The sequence below is a fragment of the Chamaea fasciata genome, unplaced genomic scaffold (genome assembly GCF_029207755.1).
Source record: "Chamaea fasciata isolate MVZ Bird 193981 ecotype frontalis unplaced genomic scaffold, bChaFas1.0.hap1 SCAF_1, whole genome shotgun sequence".
In the NCBI taxonomy this organism is placed as follows: Eukaryota; Metazoa; Chordata; class Aves; order Passeriformes; family Sylviidae; genus Chamaea; species Chamaea fasciata.
Window position 1 is genome coordinate 32008789 of NW_027094086.1, and position 24508 is coordinate 32033296.

Consider the following 24508-nt stretch of genomic DNA (forward strand, 5'->3'; position numbering starts at 1 on the left):
TTTCCACTGCAAGAACTCTGTGCACACTTCTGACTAATGCTAAAGCACCAAGGCTACCTCAAATTTGGTGCACAGACTACAGGTGTCATAATCTCCAGAAACTTAAACCCTACCAGCTGTCTACCTGATCCTAGCAGCTTCCCTGACTTCCAAGATACTGAGAGGCAACATAGGCAAGCCTCACATAGTGTTATTTCTTCCTCTGCTTAACAAGGAAGGAGGCCCAATACAGACTCCTACAGTGCAAGAAAGAAAAGAGGGGGCTTAGTTTATGGCCAGACTAACACTCATTTAATGGAGCACACCATTTAGTTTCCCCAAGGACAATGTCACTGTGGACACATTATGCACTTGTCATGCACCTTGCAGAAAGGAGCCCCACTGCTGCAGCTCAACAATGAATCAGGAGCACACTCAGAAGCAGAGAGGGGCTGGAGGTTTTTTATGGATTAATTGAAAGTACAAAACCTGCTTGCTCTCCTTTTTTTTTTTTTTTGCCTTTTTTTTTTTCTTTTTACTTTATCAAATGGCTTCTGTTGGACCTCATACACACACAGTTCAAACAGACAACCAAAGAAAACATCATTGTTATTGCTGTTTACATATATGTGCAAGGCAACCTTTAAACTGGTTTAAAACGTGTTCATGGGCTTCTCTCCTTGAATACCGTCAGAGTCCTTACAGCAATACTACGTAATCCTCAAATGTGCTTTGTTTTACTGACACAGAAGATATAAACCAGACTAGAAAGTGGTCTTAGAATTGTTGTTTATTGTGAGGGTCTCACATAAAGACATGAAATATATCTGATGCATGATATAAAAGCAAATGGTAAATGAAAACAAGAAGCTTGCTTCTGTACCAAATCAAAATAGTATAGAGAGCTACCAGAAAGAAAATAAGCCAGGCTGAAAAGAAACTTTACAAGCTGTCCTGCACAAAGAGCCAAATGCAGCATATGTTCTTCTAAATCTCATCCTATTTTGAGGAATTTAATCATGGATAAGCCTTTTGCTGCCACCTGTACAGAAATCAATGTACAGAGTACTTCAGGGCAGTAAAAGTAAATAGGATACTGAACAGTTGAACTAACAGACATGAATCAAACCAGGGATCCAAACTTCTCCACAGTAAAATTTTGTCGACACTCATCCTTGCAGATGGCAAGTTTAATTGTTGTCCAGTAACATTCATTTTCATGTGAAATATTATTTCAACTTTGGCCTTTTATGTACCCAGTATAGAAACTGCACAAGCATAAATGGCAAGTCTCAGAGAACAAACCTGTGGTAAAACCATGGAGTTGTTTCCAGAGCTCTGGAGAGACTTCTGGTGTGATAAGGGTGCTCACAACCCTCTTATGCTGAGATCACAAACTTTTTCTCTGAAAAGTTGGATTTTTCTGCCTCAGAGGCATGCCAGAGAAGAGTCCTGGAGGACCACTGACATCTGGTGGTCACTTCACTCCATAGAAGGCTAAGTCCTATATATTTAATTTTACTGTGACTTGATCAAATTACATTTTACAGGTGGTCTGACAGAAATACATGCCAGGGAAGTATTAAGTTACAGGCCTTACTCTGTGTTTATTAACTTAGTGGAATTTGATAGCCACAAGTAAATGCAGATGAACTGCAACACACAAACAACGAACTCAGTTAAAGCTGCCAGTACATTAATAGTATTGTTGGATTAAACCCACTCTAGAGATAATATAGCTTTTGTAAATAGAGCATATTTAATTCAACAAGTTCTTGAGAATCACTGGATCATGAAATAGAATTATATGAAACCGTCTTTTTGACAAATAAAAAAGCACATTTTTTCCTAGGTAAGATGTTTCTTATTACTGAAAATGAGTAATGAGATTTAGGTCTACGTTTGCTAGACAACTAGCACAATATTAAATAATAAGCAGGCATATCCAACAGTTTTAACCATACTGATATGTATTAGATGGTGAGACTGCCCAGACAGAAACTGCCTCAGTTCTCTCTCACAAAGATGATCTTCTTGGCACCTAAATGCAATTGGGCAGAGAGACCACAGCCACCAGCACTGGACCTAAAATGTCCTTAGGCTTGTTAGCACTGATTGTTGAGAGGCAAACACTTAAAGCTATGCTTTGTCTGTTGCAGCTATGTACAACTTGTAAACAAAACTCTGAGGCTTTCAAACGTTCATCAAGCATACAAAAGCCTTACTAAACTGTCATGAGATTTTTCAGCCCTTCTCAAACACTTTTTTTGCTCCAAAATGATTCAAAGTCTACTTTCAGGTAAATGTATATTTCTTGTCGAAACAGGACCTAATTATTAAATAGCTAAAACTAATAAAACTCACAGCATCTGTTGAGTTGTAGGAAGTAATCCAAACATTTTTCTACACCTTTCTTCCATGCTACAAGAGTGCAGTTCTGCAAAAAATCAGCAGTACAAATCATCTCCAAACTTACTGTATTTTTTACTTACCATCAACACAATCCCTATCCATAAGTAAACACAGGCATCATCAGCTTAATGATTGCTAAATTTCAGCCTTACCTTCAATCTAGGCTACCTAACCAGACTGACAGATAGTGAACTATTTTTAATTACTTATACAAAAAGGCATTGTTCTGCATGTGTTTCCTAGTCGTCTGTGGCACGTTGTGGGCAAGCATTTTATAGCGACGTGCAATTGCTAATGTTGCCAAGAAGTGTGCAAAAAGTAGCCAGTGCTCAGAGTGAAACAGGAAAGGGTACACGGGACACTCATATGGAGGCAACTGTATCAAGCCATCCCAATGAATGCAGCAAATGTGCACCAAGATAGTTTGATTTAATTCTGCCAGAGTTTGCGGCTGAGCCCAAAAGGCTTTTGAAAGACAAGTGTCAGGTGTTTCGCCCCCATTTGTATTTCAGCAAAATTCTAGTATCTGTTGTCCAGGGATGCCTCTGGAGAATTTCACTTGTGTGGTGCACAAATCACTGATGTTCTTACCTGTTTCAGGTCTTTTCCTGTCCTGCTGTATGAACACACACTGACAAAAGTGGCTTCATAAGATTACTTTTTAACACATTCCTAAAGGTCCAACTGCAAATCAAGACAATAATCAGTACAGAGAAACTTGCTCCTGTACACAACAGGCACAATGTTCCAATTAAATCTTACTCTGAGCATTTAAAGTAAGAGCTATTTTCAGTGCTTTAACAATGCTGGTTTCTGCACAACAATGCATTTCATCTACAGTGAAAAGCTGTCACATTGCTGCATATCTGATAAGTAAAAGCATTTTAATTAGGTCAGCTACTGGGTAAAGGAGACAATAACCACTTTAACAAAGCACTGTCACAGTTATAGGCCCTTGGCGGAAAAGAAAGTCTCTTCTTTCCTTTGTCATCCCCCCAACACATATTTTTGAAAAATATCTCAGCGTTGCCAACCCAATTATACAGCAGCAGGAAATGATTACTCTGTGACAACGTTCTAATTCACAGACATAATCATTCTTCAACATTTATATTTTATTGAAGATATTTTCCTGGGGGGTAGAGATGCCCTTCACTCACCACCAGGGATAGACAAGGTCTAAAAATAATTTTGCCTGGTTCTAATTGATAGCACCATGTTGGCAAATCTCTTCCGAAGACACAGGAAAGCAAGATAACCCACCCCTGCCAGCATGCTGACCAGCAGGGTAGCGCCAAGAACCCTGGGAGCCCTTTTCTTGGCCACACGGAATGCTGTTGGTAGGACAGCTGAGATTAATATATTGTTGACATGTCCCAAAACTTTGTAAAATGCTTTTCTCTTCACAACACGCTCATAATAAGCTTCCAAGTTGGGCCGCTTTCCATTTCCCCAGTTTCTTCTTGCTAACCCCAGGAACTTCAGGCGATGTAATGTGACAGCAAGTGACACATCTGCCAGACTGAAGAAATCACCACAAAGCCAAGGCTGATTTCCATCTTCTAAGAAGAGATAAAACATGAAGCATTAGGAACTAATGGAATATAAGCACATTTAGTTTAGTGCTACTTCAAAGTACCTTCTAATAAAGAGCAACAACATTTCAGCTAAAATATGACTTTAATCAATGAACATTTTACTAATCCCTGTCCACTGTTTGCACAACATTGTAGTCTTAGGCTCAGCAGCCTGGCCTATGTTTGTTAAGGAAAAAAGATCCACATTCCAGGTTCATAAATTAAAACCCACAGTAAACACTTATTTTCCTCAACTACATTTCTCAAATCTGGATTAAATTAAACAGGATTGGAAAGGAGGAAGACAATTTAGTTTTTACTGAAAAGCTTTCACTTGTCTGAAGAATTTATCATCTTGCCTGTGTCACTCAGTTCTATGGCATCCACTCAAGAACTAACTCCAGCTAACTTGTTGGAGGCTTTCAAGTCAAAAAGAAATGGATCAAATGACTGACTTGCACCAAAACATATCAGCCCAGTGACATGAGAGAATTTGTCTACCTGTCCCTCTTTTGTGTCTCTTAGACCCCAAATCATGGGGGTTTTACACTGAGATGTTTGAGAAGTGACAAATATTCACACTGCTCACCACTCAGGAGCACAGATGGAGACCCCAGGTACCCTCTCCAGTCAAAGGAAAGAGATTAATCTTCCTGAGATGGCTCAGAGCAGGCACTGCCAGGCAGCATCACACTTCACTGTCAGGGATCTGAACCACCACCACCACCTGAAAGGGCTGACATGTACTGACTTACCAAGAGCTTTTGAAACCCAGGATATGAAACTTGATAGCCAGCACAGCTATCACAGCTGCCAGCATAAGTACTCTGTTCCAGCCTACATCTCGAATAGGGAGGACTATGCTGTTCCTGTCTCATTTGTAACTTTTGCAGGTCATCCCACACAGCAGGCATGCAAAAATGCTGGCATGAACACCCAGAAGCACCCCTCCAGAAACAGAATTTTTGCAATCTCCTTTCTGACACATTTTCCACCAGAGAAAAGTAACAGCTTGGCACAAAGCTGGTACCAGTCCATTTCGACTGGTTACGCAGGTCTGGAAAAAAAGGCTTCTGTAGAAAAGGAGTGTATCCTAGGTTGCTGAAAGGATACCTGGGAATTCATCCAGTGCATTAAATAAGATGATAGAAAAGACCAAGGAATTTATCCTGTGTGAAAGAAAGATGCCTGCAGTGGCAGCAGTAGTAGTTGAGGGATTCAAGCATTTGCAAGAGAAGCAGGAGCTCTGACTTTGACCAGGACTTGGACAAGCACAGATCACAAACCTCCAAAGGGGGAATACCTCAGACAAAATTCCAAGAGGCAATAGCCCCACGTTTTACAAAATCCTGTAAATTATGATCCCAGCAGTTTTCATAAGCTCATCAATACTGTATCAGTTGACTCCTTGGAAAGACTACTTAGCAGAGAAAGGAAAGGGGCTGCTGGAAGTGGTGGCAGACGTAGTTTGCTGAACAAAATCCTTCCATCCTTTATGAGTTAAAATATTTTCTGTGACTCTTTCACTGTTGAGTCAGTAGAAAACTTAATCTAGATTTTCAACTGCTGGTTCAAATCTACAGTTGTGATAGTAACCAGCAATTATTACAACAGCTATTTATAGAGCTAAATGCAAAAAGTTATTGATTTGAGCAGATACAGTTGATATTGATTGATGCTTCACACAGTTCCCAGTGAAGTCAGGGGAGGGACTCCTATTAGCACGACTGGGAGTTGAACCACACTGTGAATAAGCAGAAGGCTAATCCCATTTAAACAGAGTTTAGGATGCTGACATGGTTAAGTGCCTGTGGGTATAGATCAGGGGAAAGGTCAGCATTGCAGATGTCCTTGTAGGAGTGTGTTACAGACCTGCTAGCCACCATGAAGAGGCAGATGATGCATTCTACTGGAGGCTAGCAGAAGTCTCTCCATTTCCAGTCCCTGAACTTGTGAGGGACTTCAGCCTCCCAGATGTCTGCTGAAAATACAACACAGTGGAGAGGAGGCAGTCTAGGAGATTCCTGGAGTGTGTAGAAGAAAACTTACTCTCAACTGGAAAAGGAGTCATGGATAATGTGCTGGTCAATGGCCACCTTGGGCACAGCAACCATGAAATTATGGAGTTTTCAGTTCTGGGTGAAGTAAGGAGAGGCACCGGCAGAACTGCCACCTTGTACCTCTGCCAAGCAGACTTTGGACTGCTTAGGAGATTGACTGACAGAGTTCCTTGGGAGTCAGTCCTGAAAGGCAAAGTAGCACAGGAAGGACGGGCAAGATTTAAGGAGGAATTATTAAAGGTACAGGAGCAGGTTGTCCCCATATGCTGCCAAGGAAAAAACCAGCCTGGTTAAACAGGGAACTTAGGCTGGAACTCAGGGTAAAAAGAACTGCGTCTCACCTCTGGAAGGAGGGGGTAACAACAAGGATGTCCTGAGATTATGCAGGAGAAAATTAGAAAGAAAGCCAAACTGGAACTTAATTTGGGCACTGCAGTTAAAGACAACAAAAACAGTTTCAGTAAATACATTGGCAGCAAAAGGAGGGCTAAGGAGTCTCAATCCTTTGCTGGATGAAGGGGAAAAATAGTGGGGGATGAGGAAAAGGCCAAAGTACTTAATGCCTTCTTTCCCTCCGGCTTTAACACCCAAAACCATGGTCCTCAGGACATCCAGCTCCCAGAGCTGGAAGTTGGTAACGGGGAGCTAAGTGTAGCCCCTGCAACCCAAGAGAAAATGGTTAGTGACCTGAGATGCCAGTTAGACACACACAAGTCTATGGGTCAAGATGGGATGTGCCCAAGTGCAAGAAAGGAGCTGCCAAAAACTTGCCAATTATTTCAATTATTTACCAGCCATCCTGGTTAACCCCAGAAGTTTCTTTGCCTGGAAAATTAGCAAATATAATACCCATCTACAAGAAGGGTCAGAAGGAGAATCCAGGAAACTACAGACCTGTCATCCTCACCTTCGTACTGGGAAACATCATGGAGCAGATTGTTCTGAGTGTCACTACATGGCATGTGCAGGACAACAAGGGGAAAAGGTTCAGCCAGCACGAGTTTACAAAGGCGGGTCTTAATTGACCAACCTGACCTCCCTTCCATGAACAGCGACCCACTAACTAGATGAGGGAAAGTCTGTGGATATTATCTAGACATCTGTGAAGCTTTTGACCTGTCTCCCACAGCATTCTCTTGAGTAAACTGGCTTGGGTGGGTACATTCTTCACTGAGTGAAAAACTGGCTGGATGACCAGGCCCGGGGAGTGGTGGTGTGTTGGCATGCACCCCACACCCCCAGCAGGTGTTTCCATATAGGGAGAGCTTTAAGATTCACCCCTTGCATTTCTTATAAGGTAAAAGACCCAGAAACATCTTTGCTGTCCTGTCAGTAATTGGCTCAGTGCCAGCACAGAGGCATTGACTGGGCTCCGAGAATGTACCTTCAAAGCCTGTTGCCTATTTCATTGGGACAGGGGCCAAATAGGCCACCTGAACTATTGAGTATTAAAGAGAGAACAAAGAAGCTCAGAACATTTTCAGGGTGTTGTAGAAAGTTTATAGGACCTGTCCCTATACTGTGCTCGGCTTCGCTCTTTGTCTTTTTCTTTCCTTATTAAAACCTTTTTGATTTTTCAAGACATATCCGATCATGCCGTCTCACTAATTGATTTAAGCCATTTCTCTGCAAGGACTGGACCCTCAGAGGTACTGGGAACCCCAGCAGTGGTGAACGGAGTTATATCCACTTGGTGGCTGATCACTAGTGGGGTTCCCCAGGGCTCTGTATTTGGGCCAGTCCTTTCTAACAGGATGAGCGGAAACGGCCTTCAGTTGCACCAGACAAGGTTCAGATTAGATATTAGAAATATTTTTCACTGAAAGAGTGGTCAAGCACTGGAATAAGTTGCCCAGGGCAGCAGACAGCAGGATATGGTTTAGGTGTAGTTATGATGGTGCTGGGTTGACAGTCAGACTAGATCATCTTGAAAGTCTCTTTCAACATTGATGATTCTGTGATTCTGTGAAAAATTTGACTTTCGTTTGGGTGGAGGCAGGTAAACAGGACTGCTTTCCAAGAGGGTGAGGGAAGGGGGTTGTCTAATGATTAGAGCAATTATTCAGATGGTTTATTCTGCATATGCCACAAATATCAGCAGAGTATCTGCACAAGATTATAATAAACCTGCGTTAAACATTAAGGTCGTGATCATTATTGTGAACTGAAGCCTTCACCTATAACATCAACATTCTGTAGTTAATTTTTTTTCTGATTTTGTTGATAAAAATACTAAAAAATTTGTGCAGCTAATTGTACTCATTTTGCTGAAAATGTGATCAAGCACTCTCATGAGACAGTGAGAACTCACTGACTGGAACAGTAAAGTAAGCTAGTATTTAAAACAGTATTGATCCCTTCTGTGATGTATAGATCAATATATACTAAAAATATCAAATCTGACACATTAAAAATTGTTTTATAATGGTGCTGTCAACAAGTTTATTCAATATCCTCACAGAGAAATATAAACAGAATTTAACAAGAAAAATTCCTTACCTGGTGTTTCCTCATTTCGTCGCTGCAATTCAGTCTCAACCTGATCCAAAACTTTTTCCAGTTCATCCAGTATTTTCTTTAGGTATTTTATATTATCATGATCCAGCAGTTTAGACTAAATAGACATACAGGTTGGTGTTTTAATAATCATACTGAGTTTATACTTTTATCAGAGAAACTTAGGCTACTACAGTATTTGTTCATAAAATGTGATTATTTTGTCCATATAGCCAGCTGGATACTACATGGATACTGGTGACAATTCAGAAAACAGAAGAAAACTTTAAGAGATGCCAAATATTAAGGTTTGCCTACCCCTGCAGGGTGCTCATCAGCACTGATGTGTACTTACCTTTGAGGTCAGTGGGACCAGTCCAGTACTTCAGCACACACTTGAAGTGTGTAGCTGATCTGAAGACACTGTTTCATGCCTTGAAGGGATAAACCACTGCATGACATTACTGGTAATGACAAGTGAAACAAATATTTATATTGTGATGAAAAAAATCTAACACTAACAAGCTCATAATAAAGGGGCCCATACAAAGGGTGTCTTACCTTAAGGCGCTTCTGTTTTGCTATATAGGCATCTTGAAGGTCTGGATTTTCTTCTGCAAGCTTCTTCAGTTCTGACTCTGTGTTACTTATTTGGCCTGATTAAAACAAAAAAACAACAAAAAAAACAAAAACAAACAAACCAAACAAAACCAAGGCAAACAAAAGAGGAATGACAAATATTAGATATCCAAACATACTCATAACGCAATCCACAGGAACCAATCGGTCGCCTGTGTACAAATATCATACCAAAGAAACTGGAAGTGCTGCTTCAATACAGCATCTGCACCAGGTTAGGATTTAAATACATTACATTTTAGAAAATTTAAATGATTTTGAAACTGACCCACCACACCTTCAGCTCATCAGTTTGCAATGTAAAAGTGTTGGTAGGCTCACAGTGAGATTTTTTGTCACTGTACGTCATAAGCATAATTTTAGAGCAAAAGTCTAAATGCTGCTGAATATGGAGCCAAGGTCTTTTCATTTAGCTAAAATGTAATGCCAAAGTCTATGACCCTTTTGGAAATGTTCTTTATGAATGGTGTGCATGTTGTGCATGTCCTAGAAAAATATTGATTACATGATCTAAAGTAGGAATGATGTGAAAAGTTTAGGTTGATTTTACTGATGTCTACTACGTGTGTAGAGCCTTTTCCTTAAAATGGGGCTTTGCTTGAAAATGCCATACTTATAAATCTAGAATACCAAAAGACAAATTTATAAATCTTCTAAAAATAAATATTTAAAACCATAAATCAAGAACAAAAGAGTAATTATAGAGCATGAATCACCTCTCACTTGTACTTGATAATAAAGTTTAGTTACAATTAAGTCTGATAAATTAAACTGATAAAAATTCTTTCTCGAGAATAACAAACTCACTTTTTTATTCATTCATTTCAACACGACTGTGAAAACCATCCTTCAATACAGTGTATGAAGAGATTGAAGGATGTACTCATACAACTAAAATCTTACATATGCAATAAATTACTTACTTGGATTTGGTATGCATAACCATAATACACAACTGTCTCATGCCTTATTATATCTAGCAGTCTGAAAAAAAAAAGTGTTTCAAGCTGAAAACTAAGCATCCAGGAGAAGTTTGAACATGCAAAAGAATTGTTAAGAAACATCCACAGGCTTTTCAAAAAAATGCTTCAAAACAAAATATGTAGGGTATGTTTAAGCATAAAAAGATAAGAAAACATCTCAGTTTAGATGAGCAATAATGTGAGCTCTACCAGTATGAATATGTGCAAACTGAGAACAATTTATACCAATTAGAAGCTAGAGCAGAAGAATACATACAGCAAGAAAAGCAGAAGACAATGTTGTAAAGTGAAGGGTAATAAAAGCACTGATTATTACCATGTGAAAACAGAAAAACTATCCACAATGCCTATGAGTAAAGCACAATTGTTCAATGAACAGTTAGGAACTGTTTCCACATTTGGGAAAAAAAAAACCAAAAAACAAAACCACCAAACCAGACAATGCACTGATTAAGTAAGAGAATAATTCATGTTCTTGGACAAGAGGGAGTGGCTTTAAACTGAAGGAGGTAGATTTACATTAGATATGAAGAAGAAACTCTTTCCGGTGAGGGTGGTGAGGCACTGGAACAGATTGCCCAGAGAAGCTATCTGTGAGGGAGTGGACATCCCTATCCCTGGAAGTGCCCAAGGCCAGGCTGGATGGGGCTTGGAACAGCCTGGTCTAGAGGAAGGTGTACCTGCCTACAGCAGCGACATCTATTGAAACTAGATGATCTTTAAGGTCCCTTCCATCCTAGGCCAGTCTATGATTTTATGATCCTATGATTCTATGTTATTTCAGTAACAGCAATCATGCAAATATACAGGAAATTAACTGCCTCCTTTCACTTCTGACAACATAACAGTGTGGCCAGTAAGGGAACTGATTTACCAAAAATTTTGAAGAGGAGGATGAGACATTTTGTTGGAAATATGATTTCTCAGACTAACAAAGTATCACCTTTTATGGTATCATGAACTTACTAACAGTATAGTTGCATTACATTTCAAAGACTCTATAGTATTTGACTTTGTTCGACAGAGCATTCTAAAACATTATACAAAAAAATCAATACTATATAAACCACTGACACTGACAAAAAAATCAGAGATCTCAGAATGTAATTGTAAACAGGGAATCATCCAGCTGTGCTGTCGGGAGTTGATACTTGTCCCAGACCTACTTAGCTCTTTTGTTATACACAGAACGAAACATAAAGGCATCAATTAAAAGGTTGTCTTTTAAATGGTACAAAAACTATCTTCAAAGACACCTCAAAAATAACACTTCCTCTTTCCCATTTTCAAATCACAACAAAATACACAAGTAATAAAGAGTATATGCACAAATCATCAAGGACTGCAACTAAAATTCATAAACTATGCTCAGTATTTTGTATTTAAGGTGGACTTAAGAAAGAAGATGAATGTAATGCAGCGACCTACTAAGTTATAGACATTCATAGCTACACCAGTACATACTACGGATTCTGCTGGTAGCATAGGCTGGAATCATGGAGTCCACTGTTAACTCGGGGTGCAGGATGCAGCCGTGTGTGTAGGCATCCATAGGCAAGGAGTCTAAAAGCTCTCTGTAGTGTTGCACCCTTGGATAATACATACTCCCCTCTTCTGGCATTAATCTTGGTACTTCCTCTGCAAAACAAAGTTTAAAATAAAATTAAGAAAAGAAGAATCATCTAATTGATCAAAGTTCATTCAGTTATCTCCAGCTGGGACAGCTGACACAGCCACAGGTAAGAAAGCTTCACTGGTTCCCCAGCATAACTCAATGCTGTGACTGCAGCTCAGAGAAATATATATTTGCAGTTCATTTTAAAATGTTTTATAATTCCAATTCCTATGCAAAAACCCACATAAACACATATTTAAGAGGCTTTCAAATCAGAATACCACACTCAGCTCTGTTACGTACATCTAGGAATGGGTGACCATCACATACAACCCTATAATGCTCTCACAGTTGGGCACAGCTGAGACTCCAGGAAATTATTATGGCTGAAACATTACTGCTCCTGCAATGATGTAAAAATTACAATCCTAAGCAAAGCATGATTGAAATTATTCCTGCACATCAATGAATTTTACCCCACCCTCAATCTACCTGGGGCCCAACTTCTTTTTTGACTAAAAGACAGCATAAATTATGTTCACTCAACAATGAAGTTTTCTTCGTGGCTCAGAAATAAATCCCTGAAAAGCAGCACTAAATCCCTGAAATACAAAATGCTGTCATCTTCACACCTATACAAAATGCAGCTCTGCACTTCCTTCAAAAATTGAGGCAAGTTTTTTTCTTGGTGGTTTTTTTTTTTTTTTTTGAAACAGTACAAAACCCTGCATGTGATCAGTTTCAAGGCTTCTCTTCCTGCTCTTTTACCTCTTCATCCCATTTTGGCTCCAAAAATAATTTGTTCATTCTACTTCCATTGTTCTACAGAAGATTATTATGAAATTAAGCACATTTCATCTTATCTCACAGAGAATGTGGATCTGCTCGACAAAGGCAGTCATGCAGGAGTCATGCAGTCAAGAGTCACGCAGCTCTGTTCAGTATGCTATTTTTCATGGCAGTGTCATGGCAGGGTTAGTGCAGCACAGTGCTGCTGCTATTCCTGGCCTCTCCATTCTTCCTGACAGGCTAAAGAGATGGGTTTTACTTATAAAGGTTTACTCATGAAGGTGCTGGAAAGCCTTCAGTTCATTTTAGAGGAACATGTTTTCAACCCAAACTGCTAACTATTAGGAGAGCCTGGTTACGTGTGAGACTATAAACATTTTCTGCCCTGAAGGAAGAGTCCTGCAGCGACACAGCTGCCGCAGCATTGCTGCAGGCTACGGGGTCAGGGGAAGAACCACATATTGAAATGCCTGTGGGATTACCATCGACAAACGTCGCTTCAAGGTAATCAATAATCTGCGTTGCCTCACAAATGATGTTTTCCCCATGGATCAGGACGGGTACTTCTCCAGAGGAACTCAAGCGCATGAACCACGGCTCGTTATGCTCGCTCAGCGGCAGGTTCACATCGTGCTCCTCGCACTTCAGCGCCTTCTCGGCGATTGCCAACCGCACCTGGAACGGCACCGCCAGGGTCACCCGGCCGGCATCCCCGCCCGGCCGCCTCCCGGCCCCGCCTCGGCGCACCCACCGACGCTCCCCTCCATCCCCCATCCCTCATCCCTCCATCCCTCATCCCTCCATCCTCCATCCCTCCGTCCCCCCCGCCCCGCTGCCGCCGCGGGCGCCCAGGGGCTGTGGGTACGGCGGGAGGCGGCGATCGGGGCGCCGCGCCCTCGCCCACCCCTCACCTTCTGCGAGGAGAAGGACTGCGTCCAGTGGTACAGCACCAGCGGCGCCATGCCCGGCTCGGCTCGGCCCGGCCCGGCTCGGCCCGGCTCGGCTCGGCCTGCGGCGCCGGGCGTAGAGCGGCGGCCGTGCCCGCCCCGCGCCGATCCGCTCTTGGAAATAACCCGAAGGGGATGCCCGGGGGATGCGGGGGACACCCTCGTCTTCCCCCCACCCTCACTGCTCGGAGGACAGCCCTTCCGAAAGGGAAACCGCCTGCAAAGCCGGCTGCAGCATTCCTTAAGGAAGCGCAGGAAGATGGATGCGCAAGTAGGGAAGGTCACATGGCAGGATTTAGCCTTTTATATTTATTTGGGTTTTGTTGTGTTGTGGATTTTTTGTTTGTTTGTTTGTTTTTTTAACGACCACTTCCAGTATGAATTTCAGGGACATCGGCAACATGCGCTTGGTCGGAAAAAAAAAAAAACCACCACCATAAATCATCCTGAACTGGACCTTGTAGGCATAGATTCTCTATTGCAGAATGAGTCAGCAAGAAGGAACAAACCTTTCAAATAACTTCTTTTGCCTCCAGATGTGTTCTTTCAAGAGAGAAAAATTCTTAATTATTTTTTTTTCTAGACAAAAGTAGAAAATCTAACAGTTTAGTAGGGCTTTTTTTCATTTTCCCTATGTGAAGCAAGGTCCTTGCTGAAAAGCATCTGATAACAAACAATGGCTTACATCATCAGGAAATGCCTCCTCTATATCTTACACTGGAGATAGTTTAGAAGATGTGATAGCTGATTAGAGGGTACATTACACCCTCTCAGCAACAGCATGCAGATTTTAGCAAACCGAAAAAACGTAGTGAGATTACAAAGCCCAGAGGACGGCTCTCTTCATTCTGACTGCTAAGTTCCCAGAAAAGGCTACTACTTCAAGTAAGCCTGATAACTCAGTCCTACGTGCCATTTTTATGTAATAGATGAACCCCACGATCAGTATCTGAAAGACCTGAACCCAGTATGTTGAGAGCCGTATCCCAATAACAAGAACATTTAAGGGAAATTTTGACTAATGTTAAGCAAGGGAATGGATTTAAGTCACTGAGACAAGGTAATGGACAAATCTCATAAATAAAAAGGTAAGAAACAAAAAGCCAGCTTCCAGCCCCTGTACTGGTCATGGGAGTGGGCACAAGGACAGCCTCATGCCTTCCTCAGAGACCACTCCCTGCTAGAGTCACAAGTCAAAATAATCTCTTCAGAAGGTCATCATGCAGGATGAGAGGCTTCTCACAAATCCCAGCTGATGGCAATCAGTGTTACTGATGGCAAATCCCATATTTGGGGAAATTTAATTGTTATTCTTCAAAAAGTTGGAGAATGTGCTTAGAACCGACAACAAGAAAGTAGTTGATGGCATTATAGCTGGATTCACTTCTCCTTAAGATACTTGTCTAAGGTAAGAGTGCTGGAATATCCTTTCATGCACAAGGACTTTAACCTGTGACTCACCAATACATGGATATTCTCACAGGTCCCTGCCTAGGCTGCTGTACAGCTGTTCCTCACTGCTAGATCTTACAGTAACTCAAGGGAAAGAACTGGGAACTGTTCTTTTTAAATTTCCCTGAACTAGGCACTCTTTCAGGTTTCTGTTTGGCTTTTTTTCCTTAATTTTGCCTTTAAATCAAAATTTTGTCATTTTGTCAATTACCACATAGACCACTACTCCGTTTCTCTTGGTACAGCTAATTTATACCACACATGGACTTCTGTGTTTGAGTTATATTTTGTTACCTGGTTTAGATGTCTACAAAGGCAAGGAAATGTATCTCTCTTATAACACAATAAAGAAAGAAGGACCAGTGAGAACAGCATTTCAGACTTCTTCAGACAGAGCAGCTGTAATCATATACAGGTGTTTCTTCTTCCTAACCTAATCATCCATATTGCTATGAAATACAGAAAGGACATTGACTTGCTGGAGCGGGCCCAGAGGACCAGATGAGTAGGGGGATGGAGCTCCTCTCCTATGAGGAAAGGCTAGGAGGATTGGGATCACTCACCCTGAAAAAAAGAAGACTTACAGGTTACCAAATCGTGGCCTTCAGTACCTGAAGTGAGCCTACAGGAAAGACTAAAAGACAGTGACAGAACAAGAAGGAATGGCTTCAGACTGAGAGAGAGTAGGTTTAGATTAGATATTAGGAAGAGATTCTTTACTGCGAGGTTGGTGAGGCACTGGAACAGGTTGCCCAGAGGAGCTGCGGACTCCACATCCCAAGAAATGTTCAAGGCCAGATTGGGAGTGGCTCTGAGCAACCTGGTCTAGTGGAAGGTGACCCTGCCCATGGCATGGGCGTTGGAAGCGGATGGTCTTTAAGATCCCTTCCACCCTAGGCCATTCTATGATTCTGTGATAAATACTACCCCGCTGTCCATGTTTATAGTCCTGGTTCAACTGAAGGAAGGAGTGCCTGCGCCTGGGATCCCTCCAGCCCGCCAGGGCTGTTCCCATGCCTGGCCACACGAGGACTCCCTTTTCCAAAATACGGTGCATAGGACCTTCTTCCAGAGATTAAGAAAAAGGAACGATTCCTTTCTCTTCAGAGAAAAAAGGAATCCATCCATCCTATGTTTGCCCTCTACCTTCTCATACCCACAGAAAAGCAAGGAAAAGGTCCAGATTATGAAAAAGCTCACCACATCCTGGAACACCTTGTTCCACAAGCATTTACACAACTGAAATAAATGTCTCTTTCAAGGCATGTTTAATGTGGAAGTGCCATCAATACACAAGCAGCACAAACCTGACTGGCATCTTGCCATTTTCAAGCAGACCCCTAGCTCTGTGTGATAAGTCATTTTTCCTGCTATACTGATGTTCTTGTCCTGTTTCTCTACATGGCCTCTCTTGGGCCTTTTTTAGCATCCCATACACATTGACAAAAATATATGTATATATGCACACCCCTCTACAAGTTTTTTTTAATGCACATATTTTTACATCATGGAGAGAAAATAGCATTTACAGATAATGCTAAAAATAAAAAACATCTTGAGAAACAGTTACATAAATTGGGTCAAAGATCTGAAAATCAATATTCTGATAATCAGTTTTCTTCTTTACTTCACCTTTCACTCCATGTTATTAACAAGAAACGCATAGGTGAGATGTATCATTAGAGTAATTGACTCAAGTTAAAAAAAAACTATTTTTTTCTTATTAGATCAATTCATTGTGCATATTGAAATCCAAATTTATTAGACTACAGGGACATTCTTTTTTCCCCATGCAGCCAGAGCCATTATAGCTGAAAATCAGCTGTATTCTGTGTATGAATCATTAACAGATGCATTGGTTCAATTCCAAGTGCAGAACTGGCCTAATTGATGGTGTTGCAGGAGTTAATACTCGTTGGGAATGTAAGACAGGTTCTGTTCTGGACCTTCTGTCATCAATGGTTATTGACTGAATACCACTGGCAGATGCTGCTTTACTGGTGATGATATGAGTCAAAACAACATAGCATTGAACTCAGGTACACAGCTGAGACTTAATACTGGCACAAGAACTCACAAGAACTTTAACATGACTGAAAAATTAGATATGCAACTCTATAGAAAGAGGGAAAGCAAAGTTATGTCTTGATAGTCACAGCTGAGACTATCTGTGCCCTAATTTAACTGCATATAAAACCATGGAGTGATGGCAATTCTAGATAGCTGATTCATGTTCTCAGGAAATATAATTAGTCAGTTACCATTTTACATCCAGCAAACTCAACTAATAATAGAATTTATTTAGTCACTTTCAAAGTTACTTAACATATCATACTAGGTTTTCTTCAGGGATTTCACCACAAAATTCTGCCAATTTTTCCCTAAATACTATAGTAATCCTGTTCCATGCAGGAGTTTCGTATGTAAATGCTTCAGCAACACTGCTTAATAATTAATTTTTATATAAAATTATTTGAAGCTTTATAGTAAGCCATTTCAAAGTAGTTACTAATAATTTTGATGAAACAAAGATATTAGTTGCTCTAATGATATATAAATCTCAACAGTTTTGATGATTGGAATGAATTTTCCTGAAATATTAGGCTTTTAACGCACACAGAGAAAGATTTAATGTATTTTCATAAGGTGAAAAAAGTGCAGTTTCTTAGCTGTAAAGGTTAAAATCTAGGTATTAACATTAAAGTGTTATCAAGTCTATCCCTCCTCAAGGTTTTATGTAAACAGCATCTTTACTATAAAATCTAATATATCAGCCAAATTCAAAAGATTTAAAACTGTTTTTATACTTGCCCATGTTTGTTGTCTCTGTGCACATGTGAAACATGCTGGCTCACAAACTTGGATCATTACCAAGCTTTTAGGAACAATTCTGTATCATCACTTCTCATGCTTCATCTTCCCTCACATTAACTTAGACGAGTAAGCCACAAGAGTGAAAACTTTGTACCTCTGTGCACAGCATCCAGGTGTTGATTTTTATACTGGTTTTAATCTAACAGTGATGACATTTTGTTTGCACAGCACTATCTGGCACACTGGCTGCCTATTAAAACCCACGTATTATCACAACACAAACAATGAATCTAAGAAATAGTACCTTCCAGCTATTGCCTGCGGCCAAAACCAGAGTGCACAACTTTGACCTTGTAAAACAGATTGGACAGATGCTGAAACAAAGTCCACCAAAGTTAGAGGGGTGATTTGTACTGACTTCAGTGGGTCCTGTACCAGCTCTTAGGCCACTTCAAATTCTATTACAATCACAATGCGAAATATAAATATCCAGTAACTGGATGACACCCAAACACCGAAAGCCTTAAGAAAATCTAAGGAGGTAAATGCAATTTTGTAAAATGTCCTTTGAAGCCTCATTTGGTATCTTCTTTGACTGGAAAACAGTTTTAAAAATCTTTCCTGAAAAATTATAGAAATCAGAATCCTTCCATCCCTGAAACAAATCCAAAGTTTAATAATTTTCAAAAGTTCCTAAAAATCTTGCTACACTCTCTATTGGAAACATGAACACTTTGATAAGTTAATTTGTAAATAAATTTAAATATTTTATCTTTTTCTAGCAAACTGCTCAGAAAAACAGCTTTAAGATTCTTTAAAGCATAATCATTACTTCCACACCTTGTTATTGACAAGTAAAAAAAAAGGGGCCGCTAAGGAAGATCCGTATCATTTAACAACATTAATCACTGGGACAACATAGAAGTATAGGTCTTATTTAAATAAGGAAATTCTTGTTTCTTCAGCCTTCATTCTTGTTGTTTGCTCATTTCATTTGTGCAAGCTGGACTAAAACTTAAACAGGAACAGGTAAAATATTTCAATTAGACTCCGTGAAATCTCATTTCACAAGACTGTCAGACATCTGTGTTAGACAGAAGTAAAAAAAAAAAAAAAAAGGTGTTTTGAAAAGCTACAGTCATCGTCTGTCCCAGAGCACCCTGCACCAGCACAGCAGCAGGGATGGAGGCTGTTCTGTCCTGGGCCACAGTGGGCTCCACACCACCACAGGAAAATCACGGTTGCTGTCTGAGCAATGCAGCTCACAAGTGCTCATGGCAGGGTGGGAGCCATAAGTAGAATATGTTCTCTTGCTAAGGTTTTTTTTCCCCCAATCTAAACCACATCATTTATGCATCACTATTGCATTGTCTTTTCAAATTATAGTACGGCAGAAACAACAAGGAAATTGTAGTGGTCAATTATGATACATCAATTTACTGTATATTTACTGAATTCTGAAAACTAATTAATTCTCATTGCTTGAAATAAAAGAACAGCAGACTATAAAACAGCTGAATAAATTCACTATCAGATAGGATGCAAACATAACATTCACCTAACTCCTCTGAGTAAGACCCTCATTTGTGAAAATAAAAATAGGACAAGATACAGTTTTGGGCAGCAATAGATCTGGGCACTGAATCACTGTCTGTGTTCTTTTGGCACTGACTGAAACATGCTGGCATGATTTTTTCTCAACTGCATAACGTCACTCATAAATAGACAACAAATACCAGAGCTACTGCTCTGAAAACACACTTCCCCTATCACATTTAAAGAAATCCCAATGAGATTTTCTTAAGAAAAACAGAGGTAGGATATTAGTGCCAGCTGAAGGCAGGAATATTTGCTATTTAGCATTTACTGAGTTATCTGTAGAGAGGGGGGAAAAAAAAGGCACTATACAGAGAGAGGGATGAATTTAAATCCTGTGTGTGTAACTGATACAAATGAAAGTATGAAGTTGTCTCTGTGCCCTGTGCGAGCTCAGAGGAGAAGTGAGGGCAGCAGGCGATGGTATGTGTCTGAAATAACAAACCCTCTCCACTAACACCCCAGCTAATGCACCGGTGCGGGGGCAAAGCCAGAGGAGAGAAGCTGCAGAAGCTGAAATGAGCTTTTCAAACTTTACAGAGATGTGCAAACTGGTGCAGGGGGGAGGAGGAAGACATGGTGCCTTGGCTTAATTTCTGTATTGTCCTGTCAAGTCCATCAGGCAGAACACAAAGGCAGAAGTTGACCTGTATGTTACAATCCTCAGAGCAAAACACAAACATTATATGAACAGAGTTTTGGGACAAGGAAGTCCCAAGTTCTTTTGGCCCAGGGGGATAATCTTTTTTTTCAAGATGAAGAAATTGACGGGGTTAATTCTTGGCCTTGAATAATTAAAATTTCCCCTCTAATGTGCTAGACAGGCCGCTGCCACAGACCTTCAGGGCTATGTTACTTCATTTCAACATATTGCACAAAGTGAGAAATAACTGAAACTGGAAAAAAAAATTTAAATCTCAGCTTCTCTCTGATTTCACTCTACAATGTATTTCAATTCCAGTTTTGACATTGTGTGGGACCCAAGACAGTTGAACAAAGAGCTACTCTTCAGTTTACCTTTCCTCCTCTACAAAAGTTTCATGCTTTAGCAGTTCTAAGTCACTAGAAAACGTAGGCTAACATGAAACAGGAGTCTAACAAGTACAGGGTTCATATCTTGGAGCAAGTTTTAATACTGTGATAAAATTTGTATTCCCCCTAAACTGCATTTTGTTTGAACCCCGTGGCTTGTGATCCCGTTTCCTCCTGTTTTCTTGATGTCAGCTACTTCAGTGCTGGCAGAAGATCCCTCTGAACTGCAGCTGCATTTGTAAATGTTTCATCAAAGGCCTGAACGTCTGGTAAGCAGCAGACCCGGTGGGTGCTACGAATGTGATCTGGGTCTATCTCGGGGAGGAACAGCATGACCGTATTTACTGCCGATGCTATTCTGGGGGCTGGATGACGTGCTTTTCCCCTCTGGCTGAGCAACACTTGCCTGTTCATCTTTCAACACTCACTCCCAGCGTGACAGGATGAAATAAAACAAAATTTACTGGTAGCAAGCGTACTTGAATATTGAAGATTTCCATTCTAACAACTTCATGCGCACACATATAGTCTTATTTCAATAATCATGTTAAACATTTTGTACTCTAGGTAGATATGATTTTAGGTTCCATTTAAAAAAACAAAATCATAAGATAAAGTATTACCTCATAAAATAGTTCAAATTATAATGGGGACACAAGTTTATTTGTCCCCATAAATGAACTCTTAACTCAGGATGGCAGCAACAAAGTAGCTCCAGCTCTGCACAACACTTCCAAACGTGGACAGCAGCTGTGTCCCCCCAAAACTGTGAAAGTAGGGGGGAAAATACTGTATTTGTAAAGCAATTGTGCACATAGGGCCACCTCTTCCAAAATTAGGCAAGTAGTTTACAAACTGAAACTCACTCAATAGCCAGCAGAATGAGCCAGGCACTTCCAGTCATTGATTAAACCCAACCTAGCACAAGTTCCGTGCTAGACTTTGTAAGAGAAAGGAGGAAAAAAATTTAAAAACCCCAACAAATGAAAAACCCAACAAAAAATCAGATTAAAATAACATGTACATTTGTCACACTTCAAGGGTTATAATTTTGCCAATATTTTTTAATCTAGAAATATGCCACTGACACCAAATGGCACAGAAAAGATCACTTTTTTTTTTTTTTAATCTCTTAGGACTATACAAATAGTTTTCAATACTAGAAATGGAGAATCACAAAGTTTCATAATGCCAGATTCATTCCCTTTCTGGTTACTGAGGTAGGAACATCCTAACATCATAAATTTTCAAAATCAGCTGACTTTTTAAATATATTTACATATAAATATATATTTATATACATTATTATTTTTATATATTTTATATATTTCATTTGGTTCAACTTTGCAAATATGCAACCAGCTGGTAAAAATAAAATACGATTTAAATTTTCTTTAGACAAAAACTGCAGTCTCAAATTTACATAAAACCAAAACTATATCCCTTTATATGTGAAGACAAAACTGCAACCTCCAGCTTCTAACTTTAGCATGTTGTATCCCAGAAACAGTCCTCCAGCTCTATTAAATTTTTGTTTTCATGGCAGAACTTCTCATAAGCAAAAACAGCAGATAGATAACTGTGGGTGAATTAACAAAATTTTTGCAATGTTATCACATGAAATAAGGGAATTTCAAAATCAATTTTACTTCTCAAATCAGTTGGAAAAAAAAACTTTGTACCTAATATAACCAAATACTTTGTACCTAACATAACCAAATATTATGCAGGTTAATGACAAATTTTAAAACTGACAACCTAAAACAGAAACTAAGGTGATCTCCACAATAGACTTAACAGCACAGGTGATTTTAGGCATACCTAAAAGTTAATGATTTAGTGAACAATACATCCCAAACTGAACACAAATTATAATTCTGTAAGTCAATTACATTTATTATGCATTCAGACATAAGAAAATATCATATACTTGTTTTTCAAATACACTGTGTTATTAGGAAGCTATACATTCCATGATTAGAGCAGACACTGTCAAAGAATATTTTTATATTCTGCAGAAATCCTACATTCCACCATTACCTACTTAATACGCAAAGTATAGCTGGTTTAGAAAAATCAACTAATGGATAATTTTTCATAACGGACCTTCGTGCGAGACCATAAACTTCTACATAAAAGGATTTTATTTCCTATGACAACTGCAGTTTCTAGAGGATGATACTTAGTTAAAAAGCACTACAAAATGTGATTTAGACTCTATACCTAGAGAAAAAAAAGAAAAAAAAGATTACTTTTAAACAAAAGGCTTAAAACTCTCCAAATGACACAGTTTGTTTTTAGGAAAAAAATACTGCAAATACTAATTTATCCAATGTCTATCTTGTACTTGCCAGAAACACACTTGACATAGACATAGATAACTTATTCACAGGCAGAGCTGCGAACACAAATTCATGTGAAGTCACCAAAATAAGAGCATAAAAAACTGTTCTGCACCTGCACAACACAGAGACAGATACACAAAATTCTGCATTGTTGGTTGTGTCTTCCAAAGTGCAGAATCTAATCTTTAAGTGCAATTACAGTGGACAAATAGAAAACCATTTTGCAGAAATGTGGTATTACAGTAAGTGCATTTGCTAAGAAAGCCAGTTTTCAAGATGCAGAGGGGGCTGATACTGTAATCCACACAGTGAACGGGCTTCTTCATTACATAAAAACATCATGTCACTACGTTACAAGCATTGAAAAGGCCAACACAAGAGAAGCAAATGAAGAAAAAATGAAAGCTCATACCAGCTGGTAGGTTTAATTCATGGGTTAGGCTGATTATGATGCACTAGCCCTTGCTATATTCTTTTATATAAACTTAAATATCAAAATACATTAAGGTGTTTGACTTGCATGTTAGCTGTGGAAAGAAAAATTTTCTTCCCCAGGACAAATATTCCTGAAGAAGCAGAAGAAACTTATCAATAGGGTGCACTTCTCAACTCAGGCATAACAAGCATCTGTTTGTCTTTTACTGTTTTATCAAAAATCAGTTAGAGTAAGCCGCATTATCCTCACCAAAGTTTAAGCAGATTGAGGGAGTGGCTTTCTATTAATGGTCTTTGCAGCACAGCCTGCTTAGCCCTATGGTAATGTCCTCTAAAGTTCAATTCCTCTATTGCAGAATTTGTTAATGGAAACATATCTCAAAAGTGACTGTACCGTGCATAAAATATGCATATTACATTCAGTCTCAAACAGCAAAACCCTCAGCTTTTGCATCTCTCGTAGCATTTGCTTTGTTTTCTCCATCACAAACTGAAAAAAAAAAAACAAACAAAAAACTAAACCACAAAAAAACCCCAAACGCTGTCATATTTAGAATGACAGTGATTTTCAATTAATTTCACAAATGGATTCACTCAGAAAAACCAATTATATGAGGTATAAGAAGTACCAACACTAATTCATTGGTGAAATGCAACAGTTGTTTCTTCTGATCTAGTAGAGCAAAACAGGAGTGTGACATCAGCCAAGGCCCTCAAAATGTATTTTAAAATTAGAAATATCATATCTAACTGCTATTTTAACATTAATTTATCACCACTCAAGTAAATTAAAAAAAAGACATTTTCATTTTTATAAGAAAAAACCCAAAGAAATACACAAAAAACATACCATGTTAAGACAAAATTAGGTATGACTGCAGTCAGACATATGGCCTCATCCCTATGTCTGATAAAATCTGCCTGATAAAATCAAGGCAGATTATAAGGAACTGCAAGCTCCAGGGAGTAGCTGAAGAACTGCAATCCCTACGAAGTTGGGATGGGTGCCTTCTTTGAGGCGCACTCACCATTGCAAAGGTCTCCTGGTGTGACCTGCAGAGCTCCGGTCTCCTTCACTGGAGTCACATGAGACAGAAACACTGCAGAGCTGCCCGTCTGATGAAGGAATTCTCTTTACCAGAGCTCTCTGAAGGTCTGTAATCACTGGTGATGAAAATGCTAACTAATAAAGGAGAATTTTCAATTACTAAATGGCCTAAAGCATGGCAAAAAGCCTAGATTTCTGGGAAGATATAAGTGGTATATAACTCTCAATAGAGGTATTCTGATAAATAACACCATGGTGAGCAGGAAGGCCACTGAACTTTTTTTTTTTC

General features: G+C 39.6%; 1 protein-coding gene across 3 annotated transcripts; it reads right to left on the reverse strand.

Annotated features, from left to right (window-relative positions):
* Positions 1-659: 659 nt before the first annotated feature.
* GDAP1 (ganglioside induced differentiation associated protein 1) lies at positions 660-24212 on the reverse strand. 3 transcript variants are annotated; one of them, XM_066180003.1, is made up of 6 exons: positions 24200-24212; positions 13033-13225; positions 11611-11784; positions 9086-9180; positions 8528-8642; positions 660-3953 (listed from the first exon to the last, which is right to left on the reverse strand). In XM_066180003.1, the coding sequence occupies exons 1-6, from the start codon at positions 24200-24202 to the stop codon at positions 3571-3573; spliced, it is 963 nt and encodes a 320-aa protein (XP_066036100.1). In that variant the 5' UTR covers positions 24203-24212; the 3' UTR covers positions 660-3570. The 3 variants fall into 3 exon arrangements, with proteins under 3 accessions (XP_066036100.1, XP_066036091.1, XP_066036081.1); XM_066179994.1 differs by lacking the exon at positions 24200-24212 and adding an exon at positions 13462-13697 and having other exon boundaries at positions 660-3950; XM_066179984.1 differs by lacking the exon at positions 24200-24212 and adding an exon at positions 13462-13697.
* Between the last annotated feature and the right edge of the window lie 296 nt (positions 24213-24508).

Bases quoted from the DNA above. Each gene is read 5' to 3' on its own strand.
- GDAP1 (XM_066179984.1), bottom strand. From the start codon at position 13,512: ATGGCGCCGCTGGTGCTGTACCACTGGACGCAGTCCTTCTCCTCGCAG. The intron at 11,785-13,032 runs GTAATCCCACAG...TTTGTTTTGCAG, and splicing joins TGAAGCGACGTTTGTCGATG to AGGAAGTACCAAGATTAATG. The intron at 3,954-8,527 runs GTAAGGAATTTT...ATCTCTTCTTAG, and splicing joins ACGAAATGAGGAAACACCAG to AAGATGGAAATCAGCCTTGG.